This window comes from Epinephelus moara, chromosome 21, assembly GCF_006386435.1.
Source record: "Epinephelus moara isolate mb chromosome 21, YSFRI_EMoa_1.0, whole genome shotgun sequence".
In the NCBI taxonomy this organism is placed as follows: Eukaryota; Metazoa; Chordata; class Actinopteri; order Perciformes; family Serranidae; genus Epinephelus; species Epinephelus moara.
The window spans coordinates 19451656-19468539 of record NC_065526.1 but is presented as its reverse complement, the minus strand read 5'-3'; the positions used below and the strand labels follow the sequence as shown (position 1 = coordinate 19468539).

At 40.4% G+C, this 16884-nt stretch overlaps 1 protein-coding gene across 1 annotated transcript in view; it reads left to right on the top strand.

The window, feature by feature from the left end:
- Positions 1 to 16884, top strand: part of LOC126382784 (probable G-protein coupled receptor 158) — a 130294-nt gene that overhangs the window by 52325 nt on the left and 61085 nt on the right. The window contains exon 3 of the mRNA XM_050032856.1: positions 11662 to 11764. Within this exon, the coding sequence (XP_049888813.1) occupies positions 11662 to 11764 (103 nt within the window). The remainder of the gene's footprint in view (positions 1 to 11661; positions 11765 to 16884) is intronic.

Here is a 16884-nt window from a genome sequence, read left to right as displayed (position 1 = left end):
AAAACGTGGTGTAAAATATGGGTATTTCCTCTGGAATATATTTTTTCGCCTCTTAAATGCACTGCAAATGCTCACATCATGTTTGTAGGTCATTCTGAGCGGTGGCTCTATTTTTGTCAGCCACTTTTGTCCAGACTAAAATATACAAACAACTAGGGCTGCCCCGGACTAAGAATTTTCCTTTGTCAACTAACAGTCGTCATTTAGCACCATTTAGCACCATTAAAAAACTTAAATCTTTACAAGAAGAGGCAGCAAAGTGCTCCAAAATAACCAACCTGTTTGGCCGCGGCGTTAGTTGACAGGCTGAGGCTGCTGGTGTTGCTAACGACGGAGATGGAGCTGGAGCCGGAGCCGACAGTGCCATTATAGCAGGTGTATTAACGTTAGCTAACGTTCGTGAGTGTGTAATGAGCAAGGTTGGCTTTGGCAAATTGCTTTTTTCTTCTAGGTGTCCGTTTCAAGAGGCCAACTAGCCTACTAGGTATTGCATAAGGTCATTATAATTTAAACCTGTACTAAAAGAAAATATATGCTTGCTTTTTTTCCTGTGGATGCATGCAATTAACTGGTGCCAGTTGGTGCTCCCAGTCCCAAGGACAATGAAGCTGAGGGACAGACTAACCCCAGTCGTGATGAGGAGGGGGATGAGACCAGAAATATGACAGGTGCAATGTGAAGGCATAGCCTACTATGCATTACATTTTAGCCAGAGGAAAACCTTTTTAGTAGTATTAAGTGGGATTTTTTTGTTGTAGTAATAAGTTGACTAAAAGGGCAGACGATTATATTGTGTGTAAAATTAGATGCATTAGGACAGAGTCATATGCTCCTATTTTAAGTTAAATAATAAGCACATCGCCATTTGTGGCCAATTCATTATTGCATTTATTTTATAGTCTGGAATTAAACAATAACTGCTGATTTTCTTAGGCAGTTGATTCTGAGGACAGCGTTTGTGTAGTGTGTACAAGCATATAGAGGATTATAGGTAGAAACGTGTGGGTCGGTGTGTGGGCCGGTGTGTGGGCTTGTGTGTGGGCCGGTGTGCCTGAATGCCCCGGGCTGAATGCCCCAGGCTGAATTTGTGACCCAGTCGGCCCCTGGTCTCGTCTCTTATACAACATATGTGAACATGTAAAGATACTTTATTTGCACTTAGTTATACATTCATACTTTTGTTTTTGTGCAATCTTGTAATTCTGCATGTGACCACCACTAGAGTAAATCTAAAAGAAATCAGATATGAGCATTTGGAAGCTCGTTTTTACACCAAAAAAAACAATCGAGGAGCATAACCCCAGGACCCCCTAGCAGGTGTCGGGTCTTGTATCCTTCTCACCTTTTTTACCCCTGACCCATTTTCATACCTGGACATGACACTTTCATAACTATGACCTGACACGGTCATGAACCTGTCATGAACATTATGTACATGTCATAAACATTTATGACTCTTATCATCAAGTGTCATTCAGTTTTTGTAATGACAAGTTGACATTGTTTGGGTTGTCTTGATTATGACAACTTGACATTGATCAAAGTGACATTACCAGAAGTTGTCTTTGTTATGACAATTTGACATTAAATTTGTTTGGGATGTTCTTATAATGACAACTTGACATTAACCAAGATGACATAACCAGAAGATGTCTTTGTCATAACAACTTGACATTTACAAGAAATGCACCTCTTTTTGTGTTTATGACAAGGTGACATAATGATTATTATTATTATTATGACAAAGACATCTTCTGGTAATGTCACTTTGATTAATGTCAAGTTGTCATGATCAAGACAACCCAAACAATGTCAACTTGTCATTACAGAAACCGAAAGACACTTAATGACAGCAGTCATAAACGTTTATGACGTACATAATGTTTATGACAAGTTCATGACAGTGTCATGTCATAGTTATGACAGTGTCATGTCACCCTTATGTAGATACCTTCAAGTAAAGTGTTAAAAATTTTTCTAACATATGTAGTCTTGCTGTGTAGTTGATTATGGTGTAAATACATAAACTGTTCGGTAGCATCACATTGTCTGTGTGTGAATGTGAAATCATCAGGACATTGAATTTCAGCTGCCATTCTAATGAGGAGGTGAAAGAGGCAGAAAAGTTCAAGGGTTGATAAAACCAGATGAAACGCACAACAGGATATTTTGTACATTACAAAACACTATGCTTGTATTTTTGTCCTGTTTTTTGTCTGCCCTTTTGTTCACAGCTAAACCCAAAATAGCTTTAAGGATCCCCATCCAACACATTTTACATCTTACATACCTCATAAGAAAAAAATTTAAAAACAAGAGGTGGAGTCTTTAAGGTGTGACATGAATATTCTTTCTTCCAAAAAGTGGAAACATGCATCATAACTCCCGGGCCTGCTTGTCTTCACTGGTGCAACACTGGAGCAATGATTTACCGCATCTGTTTATTCTGTCAACCATTTGCACTTCAGTTCAGACACTTATACCCTCTGCAGCTCATCCCTCCTGCTGCTACTTCCCAGTTTAGAGATTTGGGGCTGTTTGTCAGCTTTAAAAAAACAACTGATCTGTGCAGAAGTTCAGCGGGAGGCTTTAGCATTAACTCTTCCACTTGAGAAAAATAAAGACATAAAAATAAGTCTTATCAAAAATGACATGGAGTTAAAAGAGAGTACCGCCGAAATACCAAATTCAGATATGTTGTATATTGGATTTAGGTTTTATTGGTCACATTTCCTGTCCCTTTTTTCATGGTATACCAAAGCTCTGCAGGAAATGGATTGCAAAATATCAGTTTAATGTATCATGCTGCAGGCAGAAGTGGTGAGTCTGCTATGGTGGGGATATTTTATGGTCAAAATCTGTTTGTTAGGGTTTAGGGATTATGTAAGACACCAACCATGACCCGCAATGTCCTCGGCTGGAGTCCGACTAGGGACCTTTATTGCCTCTCTGCTCTTGCTCTAGTGGCACTAAAGGCATAAAATGCTCCCAAATATAATAATGATATTTTAAATAAATTAGTTTAGTAACATTTCCTTTGCAGCAGAGTCTTTTTCTACAAATCTGCTCATTGCAGTTGATTTCAAATCCCCTCAAAAAGCAATCACATTCTGTTTTTAGATAATGTGTTTGACATTTTGAGAACGACCCTTATTTGCTTTCATGTCAGGAGTTAGATACGAAGATCAATACCACTCTCATGTCTGTATGCTAATGCTGCATTTATGTCTTATTGTTTAGACGTATATGCTAATGCTGCATTTATGTCTTATTGTTTAGACGAAATTATGAGCAACCAACTTGGAAAATGTATCTGACAGTGATGGTATCTCACACTAAGTGAAAACGACTCCAGCAGTGTCAAGAAATTGATGGCAAAATGACTGCAAAGCCAGCGTCTCTTTCTACGAGAACATGTTCATGTTTCAGTGTTTAAAAAACACTTTATTTTCCTCACACTGCCTGTGCTGGAACACCTGTATTCACCCTCTGTGATTCTCTGTTGTAGCACCTGACTCTTAAAGGCTGCCCTCCCAAAAAGGCCCAATCTACTCTGAGTGTTCAGTGATTTTGGGTCCTCTGCATCTCTGCAGCATCATTGCAGGTGGGCAGTGACTGTAATGGAGTATAGTGGCACTTTCTAACATGACAACAATATCTAACAAAGTCACTAATAAAGCTTCTAAACCAAAATCTCTACAACCAGACATGTTCCAGTAGGAATATGATCTGATATTGGGAAAAAAATTAACAACTTCAGCAACCATAATTACAGATTACCCCCTGACGTTAGCATGCAGCTAGATGTAGCAGTGTACTTGAAGTCGAGGACCATCTGTACCTGTATCTGTATAGTATAGCGGCACTTTCTACCGTGAAAAAGAAAAAGCTTTCAAACTTAAATTTTCACAACTGAAATATGTTTCAGCAGAAATGTGATCCAAAAATGGAGAACCATATCAGCAACCAAGAATACGGTTTCCCTGACATTAGCATGTAGCTATATGTAGCAATGTACTGTTAACATTTGAAGTAACATGCCGGGAGCAGACGACCACATAAGAAAATCCATTACAAGCTGACGTCTGTGTTTTGAGAGTAGAAAAAAAAAATCATAGGAAACAAAGCATTCAGAACAGTTTGAAGCCTGAGGTTTCTGCTCACAGGGATTACTTTTACACACATTTACATTGTAAATGAGTGTCTGCTGATATCTGCTGGCGGCATGTTGGTGCAGTGGTTGGCATTGTCGCCTCACAGCAAGAGGGTTCTTTTGTTCAAACCTGAGGTGGGGGGTTCAAACCTTGGGGTGGGGGAGCCGCTCTGCCGCCGTGTCAGTGTGGGTTTTCTCCGGGTACTCCGGCTTCCTCCCCCAGTCCAAAGACATGCAGGTTAATTGGTGACTCTAAATTGTAAGTAGGTGTGAATGTGAGTGTGAATGGTTGTCTGTCTCTATGTGTCAGCCCTGTGATAGTCTGGTGACCTGTCTAAGGTGTGAACAGCCTCTTGCCCAATGACAGCTTGGTTAGGCTCCAGCCCCCCCATGACCCCAACAGGATAAGTGGTTAGAGAAGATGAATGAATGAACATCTGCCAATACCAAGTCCTAGGGCCTCATTTATAAAACTGTGCGTAGGAAAGATCACTACAAACGGCGTACGGAAGAAACACAGGAAATGCATGCGCACAAAAACTACCTGATTTATAACACAGTGCGCACGCATGTCCTACGCTTGTTTCCAGTTATAAATCACAATCAACTCTAAAGTTGGCGCACCTTAGGGAGCGCCTTGCCCCGCCCATATGTGGCTATAAAAGGTTGGGGGAACACCCTTGATACATATTCATTCATACCGAGACTGAAGATGGCCCAAGAGGGGAAAAGAGCAAAGAAACGAAATTTCACGCAATGTGAAGTGGAAATTCTTGTAGATGAGGTGGAAAAAGAAAAATTTTGTTGTTTGATGGGCACAGCATGGACATTACTAATGCCAAAAAGGCAGAAGAGTGGCAGCATGTGGCAGATGCTGTCAACAACGTTGCCTCAGAGGGCCGGACTGCGGCCAAAATAAAGAAGAAATGGTCGGACATAAAAGTGGAGGCAAAAAAGCGCCTGGCCTGCACAGAAGAAGTGTATGTGCGACTGGTGGGGGAAAGGGGACACCGGAGCTCACCCCCACAGATGAGAAGCTGGCGGGGATAATCGGCGAGTCCCTCTTAAGTGGCGTGGTGACGGAGGCGGAGGGGGACACAGATGCGCCAGAAGCACCAAATGTGCCAGAAGCACCGGATGATGCAGGTAAGTGTATGTCTTGTTTGAAATTACAGTAAAAGGATGACATTGGCCTCAGGTGGTGGTGGTGGTGGTGGCACATTCTCCCTCTGTGCCATGTTGCGTAGCACAAGCCCTCACAATCTTACACACCTGCAGGACAAAAATAGTTTTATGCAAAGGTTTAACAGCCTAACATTTTGGTGATGTCTTTTTTTAATTGAAAAGATCTAAACAGTCTCTCTAGGAAATGGAAATAATACACAATCTTTNTAAACAGTTGGTAAATAAAAAATAATTTCTGTACCTCTTGTGTGTTTTTGTTATATGCACTGCATCACCTCCAGATGCTGGCGCACAGCAGCAGCATTTTGCTCACACACGGGGGGGGTGGGGTCAGGGATGACATTGGCCTCAGGTGGTGGTGGCATATTCTCCCTCTGTGCCATGTTGTGTAGCACAAGCCCTCACAATCTTACACACCTGCAGGACAAAAATAGTTTTATGCAAAGGTTTAATGGCTTAACATTTTGGTGATGTCTTTTTTTAATTGAAAAGATCTAAACAGTCTCTCTAGGAAATGGAAATAATACACAATCTTTGTGTAACACAAACGCCCTCCTGTGGCATCGAGGCACTGCCACCTGCCTTTCAGCAGCCTGATGGCCCGCTCCACAACAGCGCGCGTCTGGCTGTGACGCACGTTGTAACGGCATTCCCCTGCGCTCTGTGGGTTTTGAAACGGGGTAAGCAGCCATCGTTTAAGGGGATATCCACTGTCACCTGCAAGGTCAGAGAATGGTGGATTAGGTACTGCACTAGAGTGTAATTGCAATATTTCAACATGAACAATCCTTACCTAGAAGCCAGCCATCCTGCACAGCTCCAGCCTCCAGTCTGCGCCCCGCACTGCTGTTCCTTAAAATGAACGAATCATGGGTAGACCCAGGCCAACGAGCCACTACATTTGTTAGCACCATGTTCGCATCACAAATGATTTGAACGTTTATGGAATGGACATGCTTACGGTTAATAAAAGCAGGTTCATTCTCACTTGGTGCCCTTATTGCAATATGAGTGCAGTCAATAGCCCCGATTACATTGGGGAAACCAGACATTGCTGCAAATTGCATTTTTTTGTTTGCCTGTTCACCCACCGTGTAAGGAAAGTTAATGTACCGTTGTGACAAACCAATGATCCCTCCTAACACGTCTGGCATAATGCGGCTGAAGGTAGGCTGGGATATCCCCGACCTGTCAGCCAGTTCCCTCTGGAAGGTGCCGGTTGCCAGGAAACCGAGTGTTGTTACCAACTGCAGAGGGACTGGCATGGCGTGGTTCCTGTGGGTGCTCCTCTGTAGTGCCGGGCCCAACGCAGAGGTCCAGGATCACAGCGCATGGCAATCGAAACCGGCTCATGAGCCACTCGTCATCATGGGCCAATGGATCTTGCTGGTCCCTGAAGAGCCGCTCCCCCCGAAGTCTCCCATCTCCCATCAAGTTTGTTTTTTATAAATCCCAAACTTTGCTTAAAAGTGGCGTACGCCTTCTTTTGTGTGTACGCAGCCTTTATAAATGAGGCCCCTGATCTGATACTTCTGTTTTCCTAGATGATACAGCTGCACAGTGCACACTTTAAGTACATTCAATTTATTAAAACCAATGTAGTGTATATGCTTGCCAGCTGAATAGTTTAAAAAACAATATTTGCATGAAAGCCGGTCCTTAATGTTTTATATTTTTGTTTTATTTTATTATTACTGTAAATCATCTTAGTAATCTTATCGGCCTCATTCAAGGGACCATGCACCAAAGATGACAACAAGATGCAAGAGACTCACACTGAGCTGAAACGAAACAATTGCTTATAATTTTGGTAGTTAGCATAAACAGTCTGTACTGCATTTTTCTGTCATTTATGGCATGTGGTGTTTTTCCATGGACGACACACACGGGAGCTGAGAGCGCAGAGTGGACGAGAGAAAGGCAAGCGTGAATAATTGCTCCCCCTTAAACAATTCATCCAGTAAATTCTAAATGAGTTATATATTGTTTGGTTGAATCTGTTTCACTTGATACCAAACTGCTCCAAATAACAGCAAAAGTAAATAGTGTGACTACAAGGCTAGCAACAGGGGTAACATCTTGGAATTGCGTCCCAAGTCGGGATAAGGGGATGTTTTCCTGTTCTTCCCATTCTGCCGACATTGCGTGAATGCAACATTAGTATAGCTGGAGAAGGTTAGCTTAGCAACAAAGACGTGAAGCTAGGAAAAACAGCTGCCATATTATGTATCCACCCAACAACACCTCTAAAGTAACACCTTGTTTTGTTTGTTTCATACGCCTGCAAACAAAACGTGAAAATGACAAGACACGTGTTTATTACTGAGCTTAAGAGGTGCCTTTTCTAAACTTTGAAGAAAGCTAGCCTCGCTATTTTTATACTGTGCTTATTGCTTCCTGGCTCTACATGTAGCTTCATAGCACAAAGTGGCATCAATTTTCTCATTTAACTCTCAGGAAAAAAACAACTAAGTGTATTTCCCAAAACACCAAACCATCCCTTCAACATGGGCTCTGCTTTGAAAATCAGAAAAATAAAATGACTCCATCAGTGACTATCACAGAAGCATAAATATAGCCTTGCTGTTCTCCACAGCAGTCTTCCCAGAGGAGATATACTGTTTTTACTGTACGCATGCAATGTAATGCACTATTAATGAATGTTCATGTCAAATTTATTGCAGCTTTATTTTAGTACAGGGATATGTACGTTCACATGAGGGTACAGAATCCACACTGGTGCCTGTGTGTGAGTGTCGCTGAGTGTGTTTTCGCTCCAGATGGCATGTAAGCCCATGTAGCTCCCGCAGTTCTCCATGCAAGCTGGAATTATGCAGGCGCGCTTAAATTCTGCAAACAACCCTTAATTCTTAATTTAGATATTAATTAGTTTCCCTGTTACTTGGCAAAGCCCCATGATTTCCCCTGACACCATACATGTTTATAACTGGGGCGTCTTTTGCTTCACGCTGCAGAGGAGCACGATGTAGGAGACTCAATAACATGATTGAAACAAGTTCATTAGCTGTGCTGTCAGTGATTTCAGTGATAGATGAAGAGCCTGTAAAACACTGCAGCCTTTATTTAGTCTGTTATGAATGTTACATCACTCTCCACTGGTAAACTGTTGTAATCCCACTGTTGGGTCCCATGAATCATCCAGATCTTGACAATATTTCCCTGCAAATGCAAATATTTACTCAAGAGGCATTTGAAGCGTACTGTGGAGCCAGAAATGCTGAAATATTAATGAATGTGTGAAGAGAACAATCAACACAATCAGTGTTTATGTCTTTGCAGCAGCTGTAATTTCGACCTCATGTTTACTTGATGTCCATTGTGGTTCCTCTTCATTTCTGGATAGTATAATTGTCTGTCTTTATTACTGGAGGGCTGAAACTAACAATTATTTTTTATTAATCTGCAGAGTGTTTTCTTGAATTTGGTCTGTAAAATTCCAGGAAATATTGCACCATTCCCAAGAACCTGAGGTGACTTCTTCAAATATTCAATTTTTTTTTTCTAACATTGGGTCTCATGCAAGAAAAAATATAAAAACAAATTTTCTCTTATTTGTGTTCGTATCCATTTTTTGTTCTTTGTTAGTACAAAGATCAAATACGTAAATAAAGTAAAGTAAAATTAGCAAATAGTGGTCGAGAGCACTCCTACCAAGATAAGAAAAAAAACTTGTTTTCAAAGTCCACAAATTGTTGTCCAACACAAAGACATATGTTTTGAATTTGAGGAACATGCATGAATTTCATAACCAAACTATCAAACAGGAAGGTCAGTCCCGGGGGCACAGGCGTGGGTATCCAAGGGCAGTAGGCTTAAGCAGGATTAAAAATGCAAAAATCTGCTCAAATCCAATGAGAAAACTAGAGAAAATGGCTAAAACACACACTCACAACTGAGAACAAACTGGCAACAGACAAAGGGCAGCACAGGGGCTAAATAGACAAGGGACGGGCGGGTAATGAGGGACAGGTGAAACCAATCAGGGCGGGGAAGGAAGTGAAGTAGAACAGGAAATACTGACAAAAACTGAAAACAAGGAAAACATGACCTTCATGTGGACCTCAGGGTGCAGTTATTGTAATCGCTGGATTATAAAATTTGTGGGCTAAAGAAACACTACCATACCTGATCCATTGATCCCAATTAACTGTAATGTCAGTTACTGTGCGTCCCTCTGCTGACCAGAGCTGGAATGTCACTAAGTACATTTACTCAAATCTTGTACCAGAATTGAGGTACTCGAGTATTTTAATCTTAGGCAAGTTCCTCCTTCTACTTCACTACACTCCAAAAGGAATTGTTGTACTTTTTACTCCACTACAATTTTTGATAACTGGAGTTACTAGTTACTTTACAAATTAGGAATTTTGCACACAAACCATGTGCAGCTGAAACGGTTAGTCGATGAATAAAAATAATTTAAGTAATTAAAGGAAAAACAGTAAGTCCTCATTTCTGAGAAGCTGGAACTATGAAATGTTTTTCCATGAAAAATGACTTCATGGGTTGCCTATTAATTTTGTTATCAATTGTTTCAGCTGCACTTGCTTATTTTCATAATATTTGTGAGCAAAAATTAAAACGTAGTGGAGTAAAAAGTACAATATTTCCCTCTGAAGTGTAGTGGATTACAAAAACACTGAATACAGCAGTTTCACATTACAAATCAGTTTATCTACAATGCTATTTGTCGTCTTGCTTCGTGGCATGTTTCTCTGATAAGTGAAAATCTGCTCACCTTTTCCTGATCCAGACATTCAGGAAGTTTTATCTGCAGAGGTCTCTTCTTCCCTGAAAAAAAACCCCTCAGTGATTTACATTAGTAAAAACACTGAATAAAACAGTTAAAAGTTACAAATCAGTATATCTCCAACAACGTTCAGCATATCGCTGATGCCATCCCGTCCACCGCATGCTAATGTACGGTCACCTTTTTTTTCTCCAGTAACTTAACATCCAGACGTTTAGGAGGTTTTCAGTAGAAGCTGAAGTAATTACCCAGAGAGGTCTCTTCTTCTCCAAAACAAATAGACCCGGTGGTTTAAACAGTAAACAAAAACCACTGAATAAAGCAGTTTTACATGACAAATCAGTAGAACTCCAACGCTGCTCATTGAAAGTGAGCCTCTAACTACAGTGGCCGGTGTAAAAATGTGAAAACACAAATGGCCGTATCTAGAACCAGTGTTTGGTTTGTTCATTTGGGCTAGTGCAGAAACATGGTGATCACTATTAGCAAGGACCCGCTCCCTTTGTAGATATAAATGGCTCATTCTAAGGCAACAAAAACACAACAATTCTTATTTTTCAGGTGATTAAACACGATGAAAAACATACTATTGTTTTATATTCCTTTTTTGCTAATATAGCCCCCTAAATCCTACACACCGGACCTAAGTAACATTTTCAATGCAGGACTTTTACTAGTAACAGAGTACTTTTACAGTGTGGTATGAGTACTTTTACTTATGTAAAGGTTCTGAATACTTCCTCTACTACTGCTGCTGACACAGCCTTTACAGCATCACACATGTTTTGCCATTGCTGGGTTTTTGATTTTACTGTAACACTAGTACTGACATTCTAGAAAATCAGCCTTACTTTGTTTAAGTTTATTTAACAGTGCGTCAGTTTCACCACTGCGGATGTGTTTCTTCTTATAGCATTTTTTGGGTGGCTTCTCTCCAGTTCGTAGTTAGTTCTTGGTTACTCATCGGCCAAAGTCTGCACATGGCACCACACCTGCCATTACAGTGTTAAGGGGGCATTACCTGTGCTAATAGGTCACTTGTGATTAAGTGGGATTCATCATTCAGCACTGCTGAGTAAGAGCAGATTTGGATGGTTAAGGACATTTGGTGCAGTTGTCTTCCCTAATTTAATCTCTTAGCAGAAAATTAAGAGAAACTACAAGAGACATTTAAGAGAATGTAGTTGCATGAGGCCCATTATTGCAGACAGTGTAGCTGAGAACACTCTGTTGTTACTGTGTGCTATGATATTTCATTCTGCGTCTGAAATCCTAAGTACCAGAAAGGATTTCATCATTTTACTCCCACTTGCTTTTGGATTCAAGAAGGAAAACAAAGCTGCGTTGGCTGAGTCACACAATCATCCCCCTCGATCTCCATCTCCACCCCGCTGTTGCACATTCACGTATGATTTCCTCTTCAGCTTCTCACTTTTGCCCCCATACAACAAACTCCTGTGATGTTTTTGTTGATAGCAACCAAACGATTGTAAACACTGAGGCTTTTTTGTTAATGTCAACCTGTCTGTCTTTGCATTTTTCTCTCTCTTAGTGCACTCCCATCGTCGGCCATGGATTTGTGTTGGACAAGTACAAGTGCCAGTGCAGGAGAGGATTCTACCATCCAAGCCGAGTGGTGCTCAATGGCTTTAAAAGTAGGTTACAATTCCCTCTGTGGTGTAAAAATACATATTGCAGAGAGCTGTCAGATCAAAACTTTGAATTTTTCAAAAGCAAGCTTTTGGGATTTCCAAAAAGAAAAAAAAACATCTATTATGTTTTTCAGCTGACAGCCACACATTTTGTTTGAAATTCTTCTTATGTCTTTGAATGGGTATCCTGGGGGCTGTGAGGTTATGGAACTCGAGCTTCAGTCAAAAGATTTTGCGACTGTTCTTACTGTGGAAATACTATGTTTCTATTCGGAGCTCTTGTGGGAGCCACAGGTGGCATCTGAATCACAGACCTGTTGGATTGTAAGGTGGCTGTGTAGACGGAGAACACATGTTGATGGGATAAACTTGAATAAAAGATTAGTCACACTTTAATTGAATGTTCACTGAGCCCCGCAACCCTCAGTTCCTGTTGCTATGCCTGTCAAGCTTTCAGTTCTCACATGTCACATACAGGCAGATTTTCCATTTGAAATTCTCTGTAATTTTTGAAACAAAGGCGGTTTGATTTCACCCAGAAGTAAACAAAACCCAACAACCATGGATTTTGTTGGCTGATATGACACGTCTCGAGCAGATTTTGCCAGCTGCAGCTAGCTAGCTTAAGTTAATGCCAATGCTAAAACTCCAGCTGTTTTTTAAATGTTTTTAGCTGAACCCTGTAGAAGACATGGGAATGAAGCAGCAGTAGGCTACTGTTCATGCAGGGTAAAGCTATTTATCATGAGCATTACAGAGTATGTGAAGGTCTTAGTTCTTGTGAGGACCATTTGGATAAACTAATCACAAAAGTAATGTGGGAGAAGGGACAGATGATAAAATTTTGGTGGTCATCAGTTGAAGCAAAGTGGATAAAATAATAAAATGGCGGGAAATCCGAGCTGCTTGGCGGAGGTCTGCGCTCTCCGAGTGCTTTTCTAGTTAGCTAATGGGTTCGCCTCATTGTTATGCACAGTGATTTAGCTTTAGCTTGTTAACATGATTGCATAAGATTCATGGGTAACAGTCAGCCTATCATCAGTGTTATGAACTGTAAATCAGTCATTTTTTTGTGCCTCTGCACCAGCGATAGACGTGGCCGGGGGCCATTATGTTTTTGGATTGTCAGTCCATCCCATTCTCGTGAACACAATATCTCAAGATCGCTGTGAGGGAATTTCTTCAAATTTGGCACAAATGTCTATGGTCATAGTGTAAAGGCCATGGTCACTGTAACCTTATCTCTCTCATTCTTGTGAATGCAATATCTCAAGAACTCCCCAAGGGAATTTCTTCAAATTTGGCACAAATATTCACTTAACTAACAATAACAATGAAGTGATTAAAATTTGGTGGTAAAGGTCAAGGTCACTGTGACTTTGTCTGTCTCATTCTTGTGAACATTATAGCTCACAAATACCTTGAGGGAATTTCTTCGAATTTGGCAGCAAGGTTCATTTGGACTCACGGATGAACTGATTACATTTTGGTGGTCAAAGGTCAAGGTCACCATGACCTTGTATCCGTCTCATTGTGATTAAAGTGATATGTCAAAAACACTTTGAGGAATTTCCTCAAATTTGGCACAAACATTATTTTACGTACTTTAAACAGAGTTATGCATTACTTTATATAGTTACTCCCTGCAGAAAGTAATTTGTTACACTACATGTTCCATTACTTTTGTGTTACTTTGCAACACTTGAGATGCATTGTCACGTAATTGCAAGTTAACAGTAACATAATATTATTAAACGAGGATCAGGAGACTCGAGACAGCACTGGCAGGCTATAACTGCCTTAAAATACAACTATATTAATATATAACAACCCATGATACAAACATTAATTGCCTTAAAATAATATATCCATGGGCCTAAATAAAGGCTCTTTGCCTTTGGAATTTTTAATGTTTACAGCTTACATTAGAGCAGATAAACACACTGTTTAATCTGTTCCTTACACTTTTGCTTTTGTATTTTAAAACTAATATCACTCTTTTTAAAGCTCCATGTATACCTCTGTGTCTGAAGCAAACCAAAGCTTATGATTTCCAAGCTGTGACTGGACAATCACTGTTTGGGATATTGGTTCAGCGAATGGTCAGCTGATACTATCTGTCCTACATATCTTGCTATCACTCTCATGTTTACATTATTATTTATTTTTATTGAGATGTGGCAGACACAATAAGGCTGAAAACTTAAAAATCTCAACATGTACACATAACTTGGCTTTGGACCTTTTCTTTACTGACGTTTCTCCTTCCACCCCTGCGATTTTCAAGTATATCCTTACCTTTACCTCCCTGCTCGTGCTTTGGATTTGAATGCCTATTTTCTGACATCTTGACTGAAAGCGCTGCAGTGTCCTCGGGCAGAAAGCTTGGCCCTGATGAGCGAGATAATCAAGCAACTGCGGTGGTTTTCATCCCTGACTCCAACAATACAGCACCCCGAGGGGGATGATATGCTAAGCTGGAGCTTTCTTGTAATGCAGCGTGATGAGGCCTGTAGTCAAAGAGCTCAGGCTGTGAAGAGACTCATCTTCCAAACCCCCATGCAGACCCCATCATTAAAAATCTCTGCGGCTCAGATTGGGTCGCAGTAGCTGGCGACCCTGATTTTCCCCCCTGGAACCAGTCTGTTCTTCCTCGTGCATCCCCGAAAAACAGACCAGACTGGAAACAGATTTTGTATTGTTCCCTAGCAACAGGCCAAAAGGACAGATATCAAAGGGGAGAAAGGATGGAGGGAGAACAACACAGCCTATAATGACAAATGAATTATTCTGAAATGTGCAGTAGGACCTTATCAAACATGACATTTGTTTTGAATGTCACAATCAAACTTTATGATCTTAATAGCTGTGACTATACATTAACAAGATAGATAGATAGATAGATAGATGAAATTCACGATAATACCAGAATAATTTTTAATATCATGTGAAAAATTCATATGGTGATACTCACAATATTTCGACTTGTTGACATATTGATGTCACACTTTTACACACAGGAACAGCAAGCATGGCTGAAAGCGAAATTATTACGGACTCCGCGGTGGTTCCAAAAAGAGGAGCAGTTTCAGTAGTGTGGAATAAACTGTGGCGTCCTGAATGTTTTATGAACAGCCCCGGACTTCTCAGACTCTTTTAGTGACTTACTGCTCAGAGGGAACTCATTCAGCAGCTCCTCTGGCAGCAGCACAGCGTCTCTCCCTCTCCTCTCTTGCCGTGCACACACGGGAGTCGGTGTCATCAAGTGATTTTGTCATAAACCTTTGGTGATGTAAACCTACGTGAGCCTGTCACAGGTTACAGCGTGATGATTAGAGGAGAAATGGCAGGGCATAAAGGTCCAGGTGGAAAAAAAACAATCATTTGGGATTTTACTAAAAGAAGGAAATCACCTGTTGATTTATATATATAGATCCCAGGGGACATTTTTGTGTTTGGGAGCTGTTTAAATGTGTAATTTGTGGAAGATTTTATTTAGTTGAACTATTAATATTGTATACAGAATCTGAGTTACTGTTGTTCACAAACTAAAGAAATGAGAGATCATTTTAGTTTTTACTGAATATTTGAAGCAAACTATAAAACTATATCACTTATTTTGTTGGATTACGTGTTCTTGAATTAATATATTTGTAAAAATGATATGTCATATCGACAAGAATGTTGCTATTGCAACAATACCCTGAAATGTCGGGATATTATTCTAGGGCCATATCACCCACCCCTTTTACCCATCACTTTTTAAAAGCATGAATTGTAAGAATGTTCTGATAAATAGCTTGCAACAAATAACGCATTGAGAAAGGTTTATTTTCACAGTAAGAAAACATATAATGTAATAGAAATATAGAAGAAACAAATGTGCGTTGTCCCAAAAAAAATCCCCCCCAGCCCACCTACTCAAAAAAGACTCCTCTGAAATAAACATGTATGCAAGTAACCATATATTCTTTATATCCATTAGGATAATGGATAATCAGGGCATCATTCATTCCAAGTCGCAGCCAAGTCGGGCAACCTGACGTATTTCTTCAGGCAAACCAAGTTTGGGCTGATGCTGGGCCAGGTCCCTCTTAATAGGGCCCAGTGATGGTAGTGTAGCCAGAATGAGGCCAGATTATTTGGCCGAGCGTCATTCATCCCAAGTCTCAGCCAATTAGGTGACCAGACGCGGCTTGAATTATGTCTTGTGGCGTACCCAGTTTGGGCCAATGCTGGGCCAAGTCATTTTGGCTACCTGGGATATGAACTATTAGTCACAAAGGAGGACTGAAGAGTGAATCATACCCTCATATGTGTTGACTCGGCAGGGATAACATCAGTCATCGAGAAATGTTGATCTACGGGAGAATAAATATTTGACAGCAATATAGAATACCTGAGAGCCTTACTGCATTATATTCCATTATATTTTAATATCTTGAACCTGCTGTGTGAATTATGTGTCTTCCCTTACATAAATAAGATATTTCCACCATAAATTGGTGCATGAAAATTCACCAGAACGCAGGAAATAAAGTGTTTGATGTTCAAAATTGGACAAATTTGAGTGCAACACCACTGAGGGTAGGATGACTTACAACAAGGAGCTGTCTCTACACTCAGATAGACTCCTTTAATTTGGCATTATGGGTTCAAATTTTGAGCGTGGTTAGTATGAGTTCTCTTGTTTGAATTTGCATGGCTTCACTCTAAGCAGGAACAAAGCATGTGTTTAATATCAGGTGATTCGACTGCGCGCTGTCCCTCCTGTCAGTGAGTGACATGCTGACCTTTACCTTACTCTGCTCTTCGTTGGACTTTTGCAGTGCGTGCTCCCACAGCGGTAGGCTTTGTTGTTCCCAGCCTTCATTCCCACATTAAGAGTGCTGCTCAGTCCTGTGATGCGCCATTACACAGTGGACATGGAACATTTATTGTTTCATCTCTTGAAGTAGGTACAAACACATAAACACGGGGAGGTCTCCTCAGCTTTAATGCCTAGTTTAAAATATTTACCAGAAAAGTAATTAAATGTAATAAGTTACACTGATTTGTTAAAATAATTAAAGTAGTTACAAATTTATTACATTTTTAACAGGGCAACTCATTATCGGTAGCCT